Consider the following 19,419-nt stretch of genomic DNA (forward strand, 5'->3'; position numbering starts at 1 on the left):
GTAAAATGGCTGTATCTAGCAGAGCCTCGTGTTGGTTGGGTTTGCTCCCTGCCTCTACCCGGGCTCAGTAACACAACTCCCACAACAATTTCTGTCGCTTTTTTAACGCATTGTATGGAGCGTCCATCATATTTCTAACCCATTTACGGAACCGGAACCGGGATGGCAGCCGGATTCGGTCCGGTATAAGGGGTGGGAATGAATCGGCACAAGGATAAATGGTTATAAACAATTATTTATATTCAATGCTAGCTTTTGATTGTGACTGACTCGCCGAGAGAGGGAGAGAGAGGTGGGGGGGTATATCATGGCCGCTCAGGTCGCCAGCGCCGCCACTCTTAACACTAGCCCGCCTTCCGAACTCAAAAAACCGGATCGAGACAACAAGGAGGAGTCGGTACCGGGGGAGAAGCAGTCCGACAAAAAGCAGCCGGGCTTGGACAGCGGATCGCCGGGCCGGGGAGATCTGCAGGACGGGGCCGACGGTGGAAATGCAGGGGGAGGAGGGGAACCTGAGATGAAGAACGGGAATGGGAACCCGCCCAGGGCTAACAATAATAACCAGAATGACTCTGTCGGACCGGAGGGAAATAACCATCCCGGGTTGGTGCATCACCACGGCACGGCGTTTCCTCCACCTTCGTACGGATATAGTCAGCACTACGGTCGGGCCCCTTTTCATCAACATGGCGGACAACAAAGCCCTGGCATGGCAGCTGCTGCGGGTCCGGTCGTGCAGTCGAGCAACATGATGGACCCGTATCAACCTAATTCACACGAGCATGGCTTTTCAAACCACCAGTTTAACAATTACAACCCATTCCCGAACAGGACTCCATATCCCGGCCAGGCATACGCCATGAACTCCCCTCGCAGTACCCAGGCGCCGACAGCTGGGGGGCAGCCAGCTAACGTTAAGCAGCAGCCACCAGCGGGAGGACCCACGGCGATGGCTGGATCTTACAGTAACCAGAGATATAATATTGGAAACCCACAACCTACATCCACACCGACACTCAACAAGCTCCTAACCTCCCCCAGCGCAACGCGGGGTTATCCAAACTACCCGTCTAACGACTACAGTAGCCAAGAAGGAGCTAATAAGGGACCAGCAGACATGGGCAGTAGCGGTCTGTATGGAGGGAGCAATCCGGGTTGGCAACAAAGAAGCCATCACCCGTCGCCTATGAGCCCGGGAAGTGCCGGGCAGCCGCTAGTTAGGAACCAGGTAAAGTCACATTATTACAGGCATATGATGTGAGCTTTAGCACGTCTCCTTCCCTCCTCTTAGCTAGTTCACAACGTAGCAGGCCAGCCATTGTCTGCTACTAGTTCGCAAAGACTCTAAAATGGCTGCCTCTCATGTGTTTTTTCCTTTTACACTAGGTCGTTAAGTAATTGTTTTTAATATATCGATACAGGTTTGTATCAATACAAGAGTGCCGCTTGAAGAAAATATAAGTTGTTGAAACGATGTAAGGACGTTGAGAGAGCCAAGAAGGCCCGACTTTGAAAAGGGGCGAAAATGCTCACCGAAGAGCAGCGGCTCGTTTTTTCTCTGATAGCTTCTCTACGCGTGTTATACTTTGAATTTACTATGTATTATGTTATAAAGGTGTCTAATTATGCGGGTTTATATACAGTAACTTGTTCACACACACATTAGTTTGTGATAGTTGCTTATACAGTCACGTTAAATGTTTTTCTGCCCGATAAGATGTAATTTTGTGGCTACGACGGAAGGAATGTGTTGCATGCCGAATCAGCCTTTCACGGTTAGTTAAATGGCTCGTGTAGGTTCAGTTTAAATCACTTACAATGTCATGTAAGATGTCAGGGGAGGATGTACATTATTACATTTTGATTATATATTTTATAAAATGAATTTCCATGTGCTGAAAAGCTACTGAGCTTCCCATGCATGTTGTCTGTAAACAGTCAGCTCAGCCATATGAGTGAGTGCCTGCAGCCTGCAGATTGCAGTTTGCACTGGGATTTGAATTGTGGAGGTAAAATCCTGCTGTCAAAGCCAGGAGATAGTTGGTCTTTGGTTGACATGCTAGCTGAAATCTGATTGGCTCCTCATCCGCTGCTCATGGCCATTTCTAATTACATGTGCTGCAAGGCAACAGTTGCTGATAAGAACACGCAGCATTTATTCATTACAGGGTCACCAGAGGTATTGCTGTTTCACTCCTCTTCTCTGCTCTACTTTCAACAAAACGTGTAGTGTTGGAGCACTTGGGACATGGATAATATATGGTTTTATATTTTTGATTTTGATCTTTTGGCAAACAGCGGTAAAAACCTTATTAGCTGTTAGTTCTAACATGCATGCAGCATGGTTTATCATCAAAGAACCAGTCCTGTCCTATACTTTGTAGCTTGATTGCTAGTTTATGAACATGTATGTTCAACTGCACCCTGCTTTATTGTGTGATAGGTAGTGTCTATGTTTACATACCACCTTATTTGTAATCTTTGGTGTTACCTAGATAAACAAATTATTAACTGATAAACATCTCTGTGTTATAACTCATTACACAGTAGCAAAAGGCAAATTTGACCCCTGCCTGTGAGGATATGTGTGTGTGTTTGTACTGTAAGTGAGCGTGTTGCTGCTGTATCTGGCATGCTACAGAAGTTTGACTGTGTGACTGCAAAGAATTCCCCCCAATCCTCCCCCCAAGCCAATCAGAAGGCAGTCCACCATCTCTCACTGGCCAAGGGAGTTTCCTCTCGGTCTTATGCAGATTAGCCATGTGCTGCTCTTATTTATTTCACTTCATTATCTTGGATCGGAAAAATGTCACATAAGGCATTTAGCATGCTATTTGTAAAGGACCATTGTTAAGCCGAGGACACTCCTCTCAGCAAAGTTCACATGTGGGAATTCACTTCATGTAATGGAAGGTGATACTTTAAGTTTTCTAGTGGATAATCTTTCGTTGAAATTTTCTTAAAATTCCCAACCTTTCGATGCTAAATATTTTTGGTGGAGGTGAGATATTAATTGGATCATGTTGTGCTTTTTTTTTTTCAATCTCTCCTGCTGTTGTGAAGGTAGTACTTGGTTCATTTCTGGTGTCATTCATCCAGAGCCAAACTGCCTTCTCGGGGACTACTTGGACCAGGCTCAAAACAGGAGCACAGCTGGGATATGTTTAAGATTGGGCAACCTGCCCTCCATTCGAAAGTAGATATATATAGCTCTGTTGACTTCTGAAACTATGGCAAACTGAGGTGGAAAAAAAAAATCTGGGTAATGACCGTGGGAAATAAGGTGAAAAAAGCACAATTTCCTCATTCTTCGAAGTTTGTTTTTACACTTTTAGTTCTGCGAAAGTTACACATCGCAGCAAAGTATTTTATGGACACACTGTGATGGTCAATTAACTTGTATAAGAATAAGGACGACAGCATGTAAGATGTAGCACTTTCTGTTTAAATTTATCCTATGCACTTTTGTTGTTGACTTAATGTATTTTCTCATGTTCTTACCATGCCCAGCCACCTGGTCCTATTGACCCAATGGCAAAAATGAGAGGTCAGCCATACGGAGCAGGCAGTCCATATAATCAGCAGGCGCCGCAGGGGCCTCCCACAGGTCCACAACAGGGGCCCGGTTACCCTGGCCAGGGTTATGGCCCTCCAGGTCCTCAGCGATTCCCAGTGGGAATGCAAGGACGTACCCCTGGAAGCATGGGTAGCATGTCGTATGGTCCACAGGTATTTCACATGATTTATCTTCTTCAGAAATAAGTTCTGTGTCTTAATTCTCTCAGTATCATTGCTTTTCCCCCCCGTCGTTTTTCAAGTCTTATGTGTTTGTGTACTCTGTGTAGATGGGATCTTATGGACAGCAGGGACCAGGAGGCTATGGCTCTCAGGGCCAGGCACCATATTACAGCCAACCTGGCCAGGCTCCTCACCCAAGCCAGCAGCAAACCCCCTACTCCCAGCCCCCATCAGTGCAACCGGGTGGCCAGACACCTTACCCAGGGCAAACCCACCCTCCACCGACGTCTGCTCCACACAACCAGGGAGCACAACCCTATCCGCAGCCCCACATGCCCCCACAGTCCCAGGGGCAACTGCCAGGCCCATCCCAAGGGCCTCCACAGTCTCAGCCCCCTTATTCCCAAACCTCAGCCCCACAATCTGGCCAGTCTCTCTACGCCCAGCAGCAGGGTCCTCCCAATCAGGCCCCACAGCCGCCAAGTTCCCAGGAACCCGCTGGACCACAGGGCCAGTCCAACTACCCAGGAGCCACACAGGGGCCTCAGCAGCCCCCCTCGCAGCAACAGCAGGCACAGTCTCAGCCTCCACAGCAGCCACCGGGACACAGCCAACACCCACAGGGCCAGCCTGCAGCGTACCCGCAGAACCCCCAGCAGCCGCCGCAGCAGCAAGCACAACAGTCACCTTATCAGCGCTTTCCTCCTCCACAACAGCAGGTACTACCCTCGGTCTAGGATCATAGTCATCATACTTAATTATCTTACGGTGTTCACATGCATGCTTTCCTGTAACTCTTGCAGTATACATAAGCATGTGTTCTGATGTCTTTAAGGAGGTATCCCAGGACTCATTTCAGTCGAGCGCCCCTCCATCCACCCAGCCTAAAACTGGCCCAGAGGACAGTCAAGGCCGCCCCTCCAGCCTTCCGGTCAGTTTTGCTTTTCATCCTCGTGTAAGCAGGCTAGTTTCTATTTGTGTCTTGTAGTTTTTATTACATAGGACATATTCATTTGACTACTTAGAACTACAACTATATGACAATATGAGGCTTATTACATTTAATATTCCTGCATGTTGGTGTTGCTGTGTTTTCCGTCCCTTGATGATTTTAGACTTTGTGTGCTTCTGCTGCGCGTTAGTGGTTGTTGAGTTTAAATGGGTAAATCTAAGATGAATACAAGTGAGCTTGTTTGTGTATTGAAATCACATGGCAAGGCTGCTGCTACATGCTGACTCAGCTCGCATCCTACAAACCTCAGTAACCATGACAACCCCTGGCACTAATGCACACTTTTTTTTTTCTTTGAAAAAGATAAATAAGGACGTGTGTGTGCGTGCCAGGCGTAGCTATACAGAGAAGGAATTGCAAGTTAAGAATTTAAGAAGTGCATGCTAATACAACAGTCGGCGTATTAAATAAACATTACAGTACTATAAAATCGTATGCTTCATCTGTAAAAAAGAAAGAAAAAATACAGCCTGTGTCAAAATGGATAAGAGCTGAATCTTCTGAAGTTGTAAATTGTAATTTTCATTTTTTCTTTAATATACCATGTTTGTTGACTCTACTTCTGCTTTTCCTGTACGTGTTTTCAGGACCTGTCAGGGTCCATTGATGACCTGCCTACAGGTGCAGAGGGTGCCCTGAGTCCCGGTGTGAGCACGTCAGGTGTGTCGAGCAGCCAGGGTGAGCAGAGTAACCAGGCCCAGTCGCCCTTCTCTCCTCACACGTCTCCCCACCTGCCAGGCATCCGAGGGCCTTCACCTTCGCCAGCTGGCTCCCCTGCCAGCGCTAGCACACCCCGCACAGGACCGCTGTCACCCGCCAACATGCCAGGTAGGCTGATCCCTCACACACTGAAATGAGACATATGATCAGTAGCACAATTTTGACAACTTTTATGTGTTGATTTTGCATTGCAAGAGACAAATGCACCTCATAGCAACCTAAATTCTATCATTACATTCTCAAATTCGGTCTACATATTTGATGGAGAGCACTAACAAGAACCAAACTTTTAAGTGTCTTTACATTAGAAGAACATAGTTCCACACACTGACGATAGCATGCACTCTCTTTTTAAAACTTTTTTTGAAGCTATAATGCAAATACCAATACCATTTGTGTTGCTTGGTTTTCTTATTGGCGTAACTACATTTCTCAAATGCTATCTTGCAAAGGGTTGATATTGTGACATGCTTTCATGTTTCATGTCATGCCACCCACAAAATTGATAGCCATTTTTTTTAATAAAAAGCCAAATGCAGATTTAGAACAGAGAAATACTACTTAACTTTGTACTCAAAATGGTGCCTGGCAAGGAGCTAATGGTATACACATTCTTTAGCGAGAATTTTAGAATGGAAATCAGCATCGGAATAACCATGGTAGCTACATTATAACCCCAATGGCTTGAAACTTTTTTTTTTTAAGCTTGCAGTAAATTAACTTAAATACTATTGTTTAGTGACCCAGATGCCTCCCAGGCCATCAAGTGTGCAGTCAGATGGAAGTCTACACCCTGCAATGAGCCAGTCTCCTATGGCCCAGGACAGAGGTATGCTGCAGTCTAAACGCAAAGTGGTCATGGATTAATATGTCAAGAGTTTTTGCCATAGCATCGGAGTCTGAGCATGGTCTCCTTCCTCTGCCCTCTTTCAGGGTTTATGCAGAGAAACCCTCAGATGCCTTATGGCTCCCCCCAGTCAGCCTCTGCACTGTCGCCACGCCAGTCTTCAGGGGGACAGATGCATCCTGGGATGGGCCCATATCAGCAGAACAACTCCATGGGTGGCTATGGACAGCAGGGAGGACAATATGGCCCCCAAGGTGTGAACTTTCAAATTGTCTCTTGATGGTTCTACTTGAAGAAAGAGCTTTATTTAGTTTTGAAATTATGTCCTGATGTATTAAAAAGATGAATTGTAAAATGGCCTTTAGAGGTGGAATTTATAAGGCTTAAGTTGTATTTTCTAAAGGTTTTCCACTTAATTTACCATCTATTCATAAAGTTTTCTCATGTGCATTTCCCATTAGACAAACCTATGGAATATATCTCCCCTGCCTCATAGGAATACCATGCTATCGGTGGTCCCTCCCTCTGACTCCGTTGCAGCTATTTATAGCTGTGAAGCAGAGAGTCAGCTGACTTAGCAGAGCCTCCTGTCAGTAGAGCTGAGACTGTGACGAAGGCTTGTTGCTCAGGGTGCATAGCTCTCTCTGCTAGCACACTGTAGGGAAAAATGTCTGCCTCACACAGCTCTTAAGGAAAATACTCTGTCATGGCTATAACAATTACATTTTAATGTTGAACACAAATAAACTTCTCAGCGATTTTTACAGACCAGTATACAAAAACGGCCAAGGGATTTCTTTACCTGATTATGTTTCTTTATAATGTCATCCTTAGGTTATCCCCGTCAACCGGGCTACGGCAACATGCCCAACGCAAACTACACTGGGCCAGGCATAGGTCCAATGAACTCCATGGCAGGACAGGGTGCGGGGCCGCCATATTCTGGCATGCCCCCAGGAAGGATGCCTCCTAATCAAATGGGGGCACGTCCCTACGGCCCCAATATGGGTCCAAATATGGGGCCCAACATGGGTCCAAACATCCCTCCTAACATGGGCAACATGCCACCCCAGGTAGGCTCAGGAATGTGTCCTCCTCCAGGCATGAACAGAAAGCCCCAGGACCCCGCAGCCATGCAGCACCCTGCCACCAACTCCATGCACAACAGGTTGGTTTATGATCGATCCTCAAGTGCCGACCTTTATTTCTTTCACACACGACTTCAGATTGTCTTCTCACTTATGCTTAAATATGAGGTACCTGTACCATACTTTGTCACTTTTATGAATACAAGATGCTCTTTTATTTTCCGTTCTGTCCAGGATGCCTGGTTACCCCAACATGTCTCCAGCCATGATAGGCTCCGGCCCACCCTATGGCCCTCCCATGAACAACATGCCTGGAATGATGAACACTCAAGGTGGATCACCTTATCCTATGGGGCCAAACATGGCCAATAACTCAAGTGGTATGTTTACGTAGAGATGACTGCACCTGTTATTCTCTTTTTGGTGGCAATTTTAACAGCTAATTGCAATCCCCATCATTGTGTCTAGGTATGGCCCCCAGTCCAGAGGTGAACAATAAGATGAATAACAAAGTAGATGGGAGTGGAACGCCCAAGCCAGAGCCCAAATCTAAGGTGACCTGTCCAGTACATATTGTAACAGTATTTTTGAAATACTTCGAAAGTCGAAGGTCTTCTGTTCATGCATCTGTAAAAGTTGCACTGTTTAAAAAAAAAAAATAATAATAATAATCTCTCTCTCTCTCTCTTTATATCTCTTTATATCTTTTTCTCTTGCACAATACAGAAGTCCAACTCTTCCACCACAACCAATGAAAAGATAACCCGTCTGTATGAGTTAGGACCAGAGCCGGAAAGGAAGATGTGGGTGGACCGTTATTTGGCCTTCATTGAAGAGAAAGCCATGGGCATGACCAACCTGCCCGCTGTAGGACGCAAACCGCTCGACCTCTTCCGTCTGTATATGTCAGTCAAAGAGATCGGAAGCATGGCACAGGTTAATGTGGCATTTATATACAATAATAAAATGAGTTCATGTATTGCCTGCCCCCAATTGTAATCTCTATTCTAAATATTTCTTCTTTGTGCGTCTCCCAGGTGAGTAAGAATAAGAAATGGCGTGATCTGGCCACTTCCCTGAATGTGGGCACATCCAGCAGTGCTGCCAGTTCTTTGAAGAAACAGTACATCCAGTGTCTGTACGCCTTTGAGTGCAAAATTGAGCGTGGTGAGGACCCTCCTCCTGAGATTTTTACAGACAACAAAAAGAACCAAGCTGCTAAGGTCCAGCCACCCTCTCCAGGTTAGAGCCGTAGTCAAGCCGTCTTTTCAAATGACCGTGTGTTTCAGTGCAGTTCCAATTCAGTTACCCACATTCATGCACTTTAAAACCAACCAACGTACATAACTTGCAGTGTTTGAGTGTCATTAAAGTCATGTATCGTGTCTGTCTGCTCCTCTCTTATTTCGAACTGAAGCGTCCCTCTGCTCCACAGCTGGGTCAGGCTCTCTGCAGGGTCCTCAGACACCCCAGTCCACCAGCAGCTCCATGGCTGAAGGGGGGGACCTGAAACCTCCCACCCCAGCCTCCACTCCTCATACCCAGATGCCCCCCATGCCACCGGGGTCCAGGTGACTGTTGTTAAACACCTCTGACCTTTTGGCCAATTGATTCTAGGCTGTAAAATACATTTTGATTAGAAAAACTAATTTATTTTTCTTTTCTTCTGTCCCTCCCACTTATCTCCTCATTTCCCCTCCCCCTTCACCCCTGCTTCTCTCTAGGAGCAGCGTTAACCTGCAGGACCCCTTCTCTGAAGGAAGTGACCCTGCTTTCCCCAGGAAGAACATGACGCCCAACTCTGCCTATCAGGCTGGCATGAACACACCAGACATGCAAGGGCGCATGGGCACCTACGAACCCAACAAGGACCCCTTTGGTAACATGCGGAAAGGTGGGCACACTGAATTGACAAGAGCGGAATGGATCATGTTGTTCTAAAAACTAATGTACTTACGAAATTACCTGTTCAGTTAATCTGATTCTTAATGGGCTTTAATTCTGAATGCATTTCCAGTCGGGGAGCACTTTCTACCTGCTAACCAGGGCCCGAACAGCGGGGTGGGTGACCAACAGCAGCAGCAACCGCCGCAGCAGCAACAGCAGCAGCCTCCGTTTAACAGAGGACCGCCTGGGGCCATGGGCACAATGCCAATGGGGCCCAGACAGCAGTTTCCCTATGGACCAGGCTACGACAGGAGGTAAGAATCATTGAACGGAAGATGGCATTTTCAAGGTCATTGAACATTAGTGAAAATAACCGGCAGCTTTTTTTATGTTCAGTCACACCACATAAAAGTTCCTGTGCAGGTCAGGAAAGGTATCTCTAAGGCTGAATTGGTTTATTTTAATGTCAGGAAATGCATTCAGGCTCTTACACATTCAACTGTGCTTTGAGTGGATGATGTACTGTCAGGCATGGACAAGGTTTTGTTAATGGAAACCAGAACCAAATACTAACTTCAAATTCAGTCAGGCACATCTGAAAAATGTTGCGATGTTGTGAAGAAAAGATGAGGCTGGACTGTGCATCATGTTGCTTTCATGTCTCTGCCCATCCTGTGAGTCCACTTTACTCTATATTGTTTGTATTGTTCCATTTGACTTTGTAATGTTGCTCACTGACATGAGGGCATTTATGTTTTTGTGATAGTGTCATGTGCTGAATTTGTGCTGCTCAGAATTATAAATAAATCGCAGCCAAAGCATTTAGATTTTTTTTGAGCTTCTAACATAATTTGTATTCTGTGTGTAGCAAAATATGCAGAGAAAAAAACTTACCATGTGTATTGTTCTGGTTTTCTCAGATCGGAGCAAGGAATGGGCCCAGAGGGCAACATGGGATCCGGTGTTCCTCAGCCAAACCCTATGATACCTGCCAATGCCGACACTGGGATGTATTCGCCAAACCGCTTCCCACCACAGCAGCCACGGTCAGTGCACTTATTTGTGAAGTTTCTTGGGTTTAAAGCTACGGTCAATGGAAACTACTAATTCTTCATATAAGATATTCATATCTATCATTGCTTTCAGTTCTTCAGTGGTGTCAAAAGACAGCCATTTCATTCTGTTGTACAATGATGTTGGACACAATGTATTTTAACATTATTTCAATGTTATCTTGACAAATTAACATTCATTAATTAACATTAGAATTTTGTCTCTTTGAATCTTCACAGCTCTTTGGTTTGGGCTTGTTGTATGTGATGTGAGCACATTTATGTTGATTTGAAATGTGTGAATCCCTTTTTTAATTATTTATTAATATTTACCAACTAGTAAGCAGTACAGGTATTTATATTCAGCATTCACATTTTGCCTTTTATATTAAATTTTATTATAGATTGAACAAAAAGTAACTTGGGATGTCTTGATGACAAATTCAAAACCGAGCCAAAATGTTGACTGTGTGTAGGACAGTGGGCCATGACTTAATCCAGTGAGTTAAGACATGCATAATATTTTCATGATCAAACTGAGGGTGCATAATGTTTGCAGGCATGATTCCTATGGTAATCAGTATCCTGGACAAGGAACGCCCCCTACAGGCTCCTACCCCAATCAGCAGCCTGGAATGTACCCACAACAACAACAACAGGTCATTGATCCATCTGCACTACACTAACTAACTATGCTCAATACACTTTTTTTTTTTTTTTTTTTTGGTTTAGTGTAAATTTTTGTCTTTGAGTGAGCTGCTATCATATATTAGATTTTGTCTTGAAGAGGCAACTGTTCTGAACCCATGTTTTGAACTGAAATGGTGTGAAATTCTCTCTCTCTCTCTCTCTCTCTCTCTCTCTCTCTCTTCTCTCTCTCTGTCTCTGTCTCTGTCTCTGTCTGAACTTTTTGATGTGTAGAGTTACAAGCGTCCTGTGGAAGGGGGTTATCCTCCATCAAAACGCCATGAGACGGAGTACAGTGGGCCCTTCCATGGTGGACAACAACAACCACCACCACCGCAGCAACAGCCCGGAGGTACCTCTGCACCCTCTTCAGGACAGCAGGAGTACAATCAGTACAGCGGCAGTGGACCCTACCCCGGCTCTGATCGCCGTCCACCTGGCCCAGGCAATCAGTTTCCCTTTCCTTTTGGTCGTGAACGTATGCCGGTAGCGACGGGGCCCAACTCTCAGCCCAACATGCCCCCTCAGATGATGCAGTCAGGCCCTGAGGGACCTCAGGGAGGTATGTGGCAGGGACCGCGAGACATGAACTATCAGAACTACCCCAACCGGCAGGGTGGCCCCGGGGGCCCACCCCAGGGACCCGGCTACCCTGGCATGAACCGCTCAGAGGAGATGATGTCATCAGAACAGCGCATGAATCATGATGGACAGTGGGGGGGGCAGATGGGCCCGCGGCAGCCTCCTTATGGTCCAGCAGGGCCTGGCCAACCTATGCCTCGTTCAGTACAGCCCAACTACCAGCCCCTTCAGGGTGTGCAGAACCACATTCCACAGGTGTCCAGCCCGGCCTCCATGCCCCGCCCCATGGATAGCAGGACATCGCCTAGTAAATCTCCCTATATGCACGGAGTAATGAAGATGCAGAAGGCTGGCCCTCCAGTGCCTGCGTCTCACATAGTGCCCCCTCCGGTGCAGTCGCCTCTAATAAGGCGAGACATGCCTTTTCCCCCGGGCTCTATAGAAGCTTCACATCCTGTCCTGAAACCACGTCGGAGACTCACGGTGAAAGATATCGGTATGACTAAAGATTATGAATATTGAACTTCTTTGTTATTGACATCACTGCCTAATGCTGCTTAGTCCAGCTATATTGTTCTCAATTGTTTCTTACAGTGTACCAATTGTGTTTTTTGTCTTGGCTTTTTAGGAACCCCCGAGGCCTGGAGAGTTATGATGTCATTAAAGTCTGGTTTATTGGCTGAGAGTACGTGGGCCTTAGATACCATCAACATTCTCCTGTATGATGACAACAGTATTTCTACCTTTGATCTCAACACGGTGAGACACTGAGCCCTTAATGATGGTTTATAACTGCACTCTATGCGTAGTGATCATGTCTAATATGTTCTATATCTATGTTCTTTCTTCAGTTGCCTGGCCTACTAGAGTTGGTGGTTGAGTATTTCAGACGCTGCCTCATTGAAATCTTTGGTATTCTTCGGGAGTATGAGGTGGGAGACCCTGGCCAGAGGACACTACTTGATCCTGATGCCTTGAAAGAAGCCTGGGACAGCGCAGAAGAAGAGGAACAACGGGCTGAGGACATGGAACAAGAGGAAGGAGAGGACGAAGAAGAGGAGGAACGAGAAACTGAGGGGCCAGCTCGTGTGAAGGAGGAGGAGCAGCAGCAGCAGTGCTCGGAGTCTCTGGGTCGAGAGGAGAAAACCGAAGATGAGGAGCGGAAGAACAAGGGTTCTTCATCTGAACAGACGGGCTCATTGCAGTCCTTAGCTGCCAATGAAAGACCCAAACAAGCCAGCAAGTTTGACAAGTTTCCTCTAAAGGTGGTACGGAAGAAGGATCCATTTGCGACTGGCAAGTCAAATAATCACGGCAAACTGCAAGAGTTTGACAGTGGGTTACTTCATTGGAGCGCTGGAGGCGGAGACTCAACAGACCACATCCAGACTCACTTTGAACCACGCAAAGACTTCTTGGAACCACGAGAACGAGTATATGTGCCCTCAAGTTTGCTGAAGCGACGAGTCCCAGAAGAAGTGTCACTGGAAAATTGTTTGCCAGCTGAGGAAGAGAAAAGCAAGAATCAAGATGAAGAAGAAATGCCAAAGGAGACCGCTTTCTCAGAGAAGGCCAGCTCCTCACTCAGCATTGAGGAGGAGAGGAAAATGGATTCTGAGACAAAGACAGTTGAGAAAGTTGCTAAAAGTCACCAGGAGAATAATAGACCTATTCCTTTCCCCGGCAGTGTTTTAACCCAGCAGGCACAGCAGACTGGCACCATCCTGGAGGATGAGCCTCACAGTAAGGACGAGGGGCCGCTCGTTGCACTGGCTAACTGGCAGGATTCTTTAGCCCGCCGCTGCATTTGCGTCTCCAATATAATCCGCAGCCTCTCCTTTGTGCCAGGCAATGACCACGAGATGTCCAAACATCCAGGGCTACTGCTGCTACTGGGACGCCTGATCCTGCTCCACCACAGGCACCCTGAGCGCAAACAAGCTCCGCTCACCTACGAGAAAGATGAGGACTCGGACGAGGGAATGGGCCAAAGGGATGAATGGTGGTGGGATTGCTTGGAGCTCCTGAGGGAGAACACACTGGTCACTTTGGCGAACATCTCAGGCCAACTGGACCTCTCTATTTACCCAGAGAGCATCTGCTTGCCTCTGTTGGACGGTCTTCTCCACTGGGCTGTCTGCCCATCAGCAGAGGCCCAGGACCCCTTCCCCACCCTCGGCCCCCACAGTGCTTTGTCACCTCAGAGACTGGTCCTGGAGACGCTAAGCAAGCTAAGCATTCAAGATAACAATGTGGACCTCATCTTGGCCACTCCGCCATTCAGTCGGTTGGAGAAGCTATATGGGAACCTTGTGCGGCTAATCGGAGACAGGAAGGTTGCGGTCTGCAGGGAGATGGCCGTGGTCCTACTGGCCAACCTGGCCCAGGGTGATACTGTGGCAGCCAGAGCAATCGCTGTTCAGAAAGGCAGTGTGGGCAACCTGCTGGGCTTCCTAGAGGATAGTCTGGCTGCCACACAGCTTCAGCAGAGCCAGAGCTCTCTACTACACCTACAGGGGATGCACTTCGAGCCCACAAGCCCGGACATGATGCGGCGAGCTGCCCGGGCTCTGCACGCCTTAGCCAAGGTGGAGGAGAACCACTCAGAGTTCACACTACAAGAGTCCCGACTCCTCGACCTTTCAGTGTCTCCCCTAATGAACTCGCTGGTTTCTCATGTTATCTGTGATGTACTCTTTTTGATTGGCCAGTCATGACAGCTGTAGGGAGCCGGGGCTCCACTTTTTGGGGTTTTTATCCCTAATCCCCTCTTCCCTGGAAACCTGGCTTGTGTGTGTAACAGGGCAAGGAAAGTTCAAGTGACTGTCTTTAATTTATGAAAATCCTTCGGACTCCATTCTCTGAGCCCTCCCCAGGCCGTCCTTGCTCGAGGAGGGTCATCACTGAGCTGTGGTGGATTACAAACCAGAGAGAGGCCCACAAAGTGACACTACTTGCAACATGAATGGCAACTGGATGACACAGAGCAGAGCACCACGGTTGGGAAACTGTTCTGCACTTGGGGGGGAAAGTACTTTTTAATAAAGATAAATAAATGAATAAATAAATAAATAGCTGAAAAACAAAAACTGTAACCAAAGTTGCTGTCTCGTTTACAGTGAGTTTGGGAGACACAGTGTGCCCTAGCTCTCCCCTCGAGGGCACAATGAGTCTGTAACTGGTTGACGTTCAGAGGTGAAGCAGACTGACAAGTGGCCTACTGGTTATAGTTGCTGTAGTTGGATTTTCACCAGTCAGCCCGACAGTAGACTAAGTGCTGTCAATAGACACCTTCACCGGGGAGGCCTGTGCAGTGTGCAGTAGATTGTAGGACATTTTCTGTACCGTACTGCTCTTGAGTGTAAGCATTCTGTAACACACGGTTCACACAGAAGCAGAAGATGCAGCTCTTTAGAGTTTTGAGGTCATTTTAGTTTGGTGTTAAACAAAATGGCTTTCTTCCCCAAAGTATCAAGAACCTACAACACCCTTACCTCCTCTTATCCCTTGATTGTATGAATACCCTTATGAAAAGAAATCGCCTCTTAGGACTGGTTTTCAACTTCAAATACAGCTTTGCTGTGGTGTATATATAATGTTGTACATTACACTTCCTTTCTCTGTGTGTCTCTGTCTGTGTCACTATTCTCACACTTGTTCGTGGTGAGGGATTGAGGCTGACATTAGTTTGGTCTGTGACCTCCAGTCCCTGCTGATTTAGACCCACGCCTCTGGTCTCTCCACAGCGCCGTAGTACAGCAGACACGACTCAAACCTGTTATATCCTGGTACAACAAAATAAACTAGATGAAGTACACATTTGACAATTTTTCTTCAGTCATGGATTCTGCATATTTGTATTTCAGACTATGTAGCTAAGACAACATGTAAATTCCTCCCTTTCCCTTTTTTGGCTCAATGAATATCATTTATTCAGTATGAAATCTTTATACTATATGTTCCACGTGGTAAGAATAAATGTACATTAAATCTTCGTAAGCTGTTTGATGGTTTTGTTCTTTTGGATTAGTGACCTCTTCTGGACAAACAATTAAAACTAATGTGTGAATTCACACAAAATCGGGTTCAAAAGAATTTCTGAAATACATGCTTCTGCACCTCAGTGCTCAGGAAACATGGTCTTTATTGGTTGACTCAACTGTTGACATGGGAATGCATTGGCTATATTACCGTTTAGTGAGTCATTAACACTACATGACATAAAGCCTGAAGGAGGGGACCGCACACGGGCTCTCTCTGAATGAACTTAATATTTAACCAAACAGCATTATGCTAGATTAAATCAACATTTTAGCGTATACCTTAATCATGAGCCAAACAGAAACAGTGGGTAAAAAACCACTTAGTGTTCATTTTAATATACATCAGATATCAGAGGAACAAGAAAATCACTATTATAAACAGATTTTATGAGCGTACTTAAAAGGCATGTGTAAGAAGATTTACCATACATTCAAGCCAATCAAATGTATTACACTACAAAGACAGGAAACAATCTCACATGTTTTGAATGAAGGATAACCTACTTGCACCCATAGACCGTATATAAGCTTGCACCACTTGAAAAACCAGTCCATTAGGCGGTTTCGCGCTCCGCCTGCTGGAGAGAATAAATATTTCACTCTTCACGTGACCAAAAGAGAGCAAGAGACACGACCATAGACTATAAAAGGACACGACCTTATTTTTTTGAAAGTATATGGACACGACGTTACCAAAAAGCTGATTATAACTGGTTATAAAACGTAAGTCAATAAAGGCTAAACTATCATTGGTATTATTTTTGCTACACTTATGCTATTAAAACATAAATCATTGTGCATGTAGCACAAACTATATGGGTTCTCCCCCATCTGGGCTCACCTTTATTTTGAAATTAGTTTGATTACACCGGAAGTGAAAAGTCCCGTTCGAAACGAAGCAGAGCTGCTGCAGTATTGAGGATGTGAGGACAAAGAATGCAACTGAGAAAACCCGAAAACAAACGCTGATTGACGACGGGTATCGGTCTAATAAAATTAGTGTTTACCTTCACCTAAATTTATAAAACCAATGAAAACGCGAAACTTTCAGAATCTCGTTCGCCGAGTTATGTTGTCCTAAGCTAGCTATGTTTTATAGACAATATGACGAATCCAGCAGTGACTGTCTCGTAGCAGCGACAATGCTCAGGCCTGTCATAACCGGCTTTTTCGGATTTTCTCCGTCACATCAATGACTATGGATGTCAGAGCAGTTCTGGAGTTTGCCACAGTTACCAGGGGTCTGTCGTTGTTTTTGCAGGTACGTTTTAACCAAGTTGGACGTGAATGTCACAATATGCTAATCTCGTTTCACCATTTTATAGCTATAATGTTTATCAACAGTTAACCCTCATTTCCTCTGATGTTGAAGTCACCTTGGCAATTGTGTTTCTGTGGGGTAAAGTTAGCTAATGAGTGGTGCTCAGGGAAGTACTGTACACCTATGTGCTTTGTTTCTCTGGACAGATTTATTTGAATGTTAAATATGTCTCCTCAGGCTGTCTTCAATGCTGTCATCCCTGACCATGATGCTGATGCGTTCAGACCCCCACGGACAGAGGAGCCTCTGTACTTGGACTCCGCAGTGGAGTGGTTGCTGGGTGGCCTCTCTCACTGGGATGCCGAGCACTTCCTCTTCATTGCAGAGAGAGGATACCTTTATGAGCACAACTTTGCTTTCTTCCCCCTTTTTCCCATCATCCTCCGAGGGCTGGCCGAGACGCTGCTGTGGCCCCTGAGCAGCTGGCTGAGTGTGCGGGGGCGTTTGCTGGTGGCTGTGGCTCTGGGGAACAGTGCCCTCTTCCTGCTGAGTGTGGTCGCCTTGTACGCGCTCAGTAGGATAGTTCTTCAGGACAGGCGTCTTGCTCTGCTCTCCAGCCTGCTGTACTGCATCACACCTGCCAATGTTTTCATGACCGCTGGATACTCCGAGAGCCTGTTTGCTGCGCTCACATTTGGTGGTCTGTTCCTCCTGGAGAAAGGATTCACCTTCCGAGCCTGCCTGGCTCTCAGTATAGCCACTGCAGCACGATCTAATGGACTTGTTAACATAGGGTTTCTACTCTATCTTCCATCACTGCACGCTATTTCCCAAATTCGTGTGTATCGAACAACGACAAAAGGCCACAGTAAAGTCTTCCATTATATCTGGGCCATCATCCGTCTCCTGCTTACCTCCCTCTTGGGAACTGCAATTATTGCCCTTCCCTTCTTTGCTTTCCAGTACTATGGGTATAGGACGTTTTGCACACCATCGGTCTCCTTGGAACGGATCCCCCCTGCTCTTCTGTCGCTGGCTGAACTAAAGGGCTACCGGGTTCCAGATGAAAATGGTCCACCGCCCCTCTGGTGCATGAGACCTCTCCCCCTGCTTTATTCTCATATCCAGGATGTTTATTGGGATGTAGGCTTCCTCCGCTACTTTGAGCTAAAGCAGATACCAAACTTTATTCTGGCTCTACCTATGGCTACCCTCGGCATAATGGCAGCATATGCATATTTTCAAGCCAATCCAGAACTGTGTCTGAGACTCGGGCTTTGGGAGACAGATGCAAATAAACGACTTGACAAACCTACACCAGGATTGTTCAATCCCAGAGTGTTCGTGTATGTTGTACATTCAACAGTACTTCTGGCGTTTGGAACGTTGTGCATGCATGTGCAGGTAAGTCAGTGATATAATCACCTTCTTGTGGAATGTTTTAATATGTCTGGGTGTGAGGAACAACTGTTGATTTCCACTCATTCCCATTTTTAATCTGCATTTCTAGGTTCTAACCAGATTCATGGCCTCCTCGACTCCCGTGCCCTTCTGGATAAGTGCACACCTGCTTCTCCTCAATGAACCACTTCTTCATCGAAGAAAGACCTCAAATCCCAATGTACAGCTACAGACACATTCCAGGAATGGATGCAAGCACACACCTCAAAACCCCATCATTGCACTTCTGCCACACTTTAAAACCTGTTCTCCTACCACACAGAGCGTCCTGGGATACTTCCTCTCTTACTGGGTGCTGGGCCTGGCACTGCATTGTAACTTCTTGCCATGGACATGACTTAAGCTTTAAATGCAATATCTCTATTAAGGACTGGGCTATACATCATGTTTAGATCTCACACACACACACTTTACAGTACATCAACAGACCATTTTTGTTTTGGCACTAATTGTTGAAAATGAACTCAATAACTTCAATTTGGGTAAATAAATGCAATGCAAAAAAAGTAAAAGTACTTATTATATTTATGTTGCCCTGTCCTACATTGAACTTATTGACATGCCTACATTTTTGATGCAGATTTATTCATGCAATAGTCAACTAATTTGACTTGGATTTTTAACAGTTAGAGAACAAACTCAAATGTACAATACTCCTTGAAACTTTATTGAACACTGTTTAACTGTAAATATTGGGGAAGATTATGCTTGTACTTGAAAATGAAAACTTTTTGTTTCTTACTGAGGTCCTGCTGAAGCATAACATTTTATTTACTCTACTTTAATATTGCATGTTTTCGAAGAATTATTCCAAGTTATAGTTTGGGATTTTTGAATGTGAATGAAAAAAAAAATAAAGATTTTGTTGCTGTTTAAGGGTCCTAAATTTAGTTTTATTTTCATGTAGAAGTAATCCTTTTTTTGAGGCATTAATGTAAAACTGCTATATTGTGTTTTGTTGTAAAGAACATTGGCTACCAAAGTTGCACTGGAAAGTTTACCCTTGAATTAAATATTAAACTAAATGTGATAAATCTAAAA

General features: G+C 45.6%; 2 protein-coding genes across 6 annotated transcripts; both read left to right on the forward strand.

Annotated features, from left to right (window-relative positions):
• arid1aa (AT rich interactive domain 1Aa (SWI-like)) lies at positions 1–15,608 on the forward strand. Of its 5 annotated transcripts, none has more exons than XM_039805498.1 (20): positions 1–1,228; positions 3,511–3,729; positions 3,846–4,457; positions 4,574–4,693; positions 5,338–5,578; positions 6,210–6,299; positions 6,404–6,571; positions 7,152–7,485; positions 7,640–7,785; positions 7,874–7,959; positions 8,132–8,341; positions 8,443–8,647; positions 8,823–8,976; positions 9,130–9,299; positions 9,423–9,606; positions 10,213–10,338; positions 10,904–11,003; positions 11,266–12,109; positions 12,242–12,372; positions 12,465–15,608. In XM_039805498.1, exons 1-20 carry the CDS (start codon positions 308–310, stop codon positions 14,328–14,330), a joined length of 6,927 nt encoding a protein of 2,308 aa, XP_039661432.1. In that variant the 5' UTR covers positions 1–307; the 3' UTR covers positions 14,331–15,608. The 5 variants fall into 5 exon arrangements, with proteins under 5 accessions (XP_039661432.1, XP_039661433.1, XP_039661434.1 ...); XM_039805499.1 differs by having other exon boundaries at positions 9,136–9,299; XM_039805500.1 differs by having other exon boundaries at positions 8,841–8,976.
• Positions 15,609–16,526: 918 nt separating this feature from the next.
• On the forward strand, positions 16,527–19,419 carry pigv (phosphatidylinositol glycan anchor biosynthesis, class V). Its single transcript, XM_039805504.1, has 3 exons — positions 16,527–16,917; positions 17,155–18,321; positions 18,428–19,419. The coding sequence occupies exons 1-3, from the start codon at positions 16,849–16,851 to the stop codon at positions 18,713–18,715; spliced, it is 1,524 nt and encodes a 507-aa protein (XP_039661438.1). The 5' UTR covers positions 16,527–16,848; the 3' UTR covers positions 18,716–19,419.

This window comes from Perca fluviatilis, chromosome 7 (genome assembly GCF_010015445.1).
Source record: "Perca fluviatilis chromosome 7, GENO_Pfluv_1.0, whole genome shotgun sequence".
Taxonomy (NCBI): domain Eukaryota; kingdom Metazoa; phylum Chordata; class Actinopteri; order Perciformes; family Percidae; genus Perca; species Perca fluviatilis.

What these genes read in the sequence shown, in the direction of transcription:
- arid1aa (XM_039805498.1), top strand. Translation starts at nt 308, where the DNA reads ATGGCCGCTCAGGTCGCCAGCGCCGCCACTCTTAACACTAGCCCGCCT. An exon ending in TCCTATGGCCCAGGACAGAG is followed by an intron (nt 6,300 to 6,403) that starts GTATGCTGCAGT and finishes GCCCTCTTTCAG; the next exon opens with GGTTTATGCAGAGAAACCCT. An exon ending in ACTCACGGTGAAAGATATCG is followed by an intron (nt 12,110 to 12,241) that starts GTATGACTAAAG and finishes TTGGCTTTTTAG; the next exon opens with GAACCCCCGAGGCCTGGAGA.
- pigv (XM_039805504.1), top strand. Translation starts at nt 16,849, where the DNA reads ATGACTATGGATGTCAGAGCAGTTCTGGAGTTTGCCACAGTTACCAGG. An exon ending in GTCTGTCGTTGTTTTTGCAG is followed by an intron (nt 16,918 to 17,154) that starts GTACGTTTTAAC and finishes ATGTCTCCTCAG; the next exon opens with GCTGTCTTCAATGCTGTCAT. An exon ending in CGTTGTGCATGCATGTGCAG is followed by an intron (nt 18,322 to 18,427) that starts GTAAGTCAGTGA and finishes CTGCATTTCTAG; the next exon opens with GTTCTAACCAGATTCATGGC.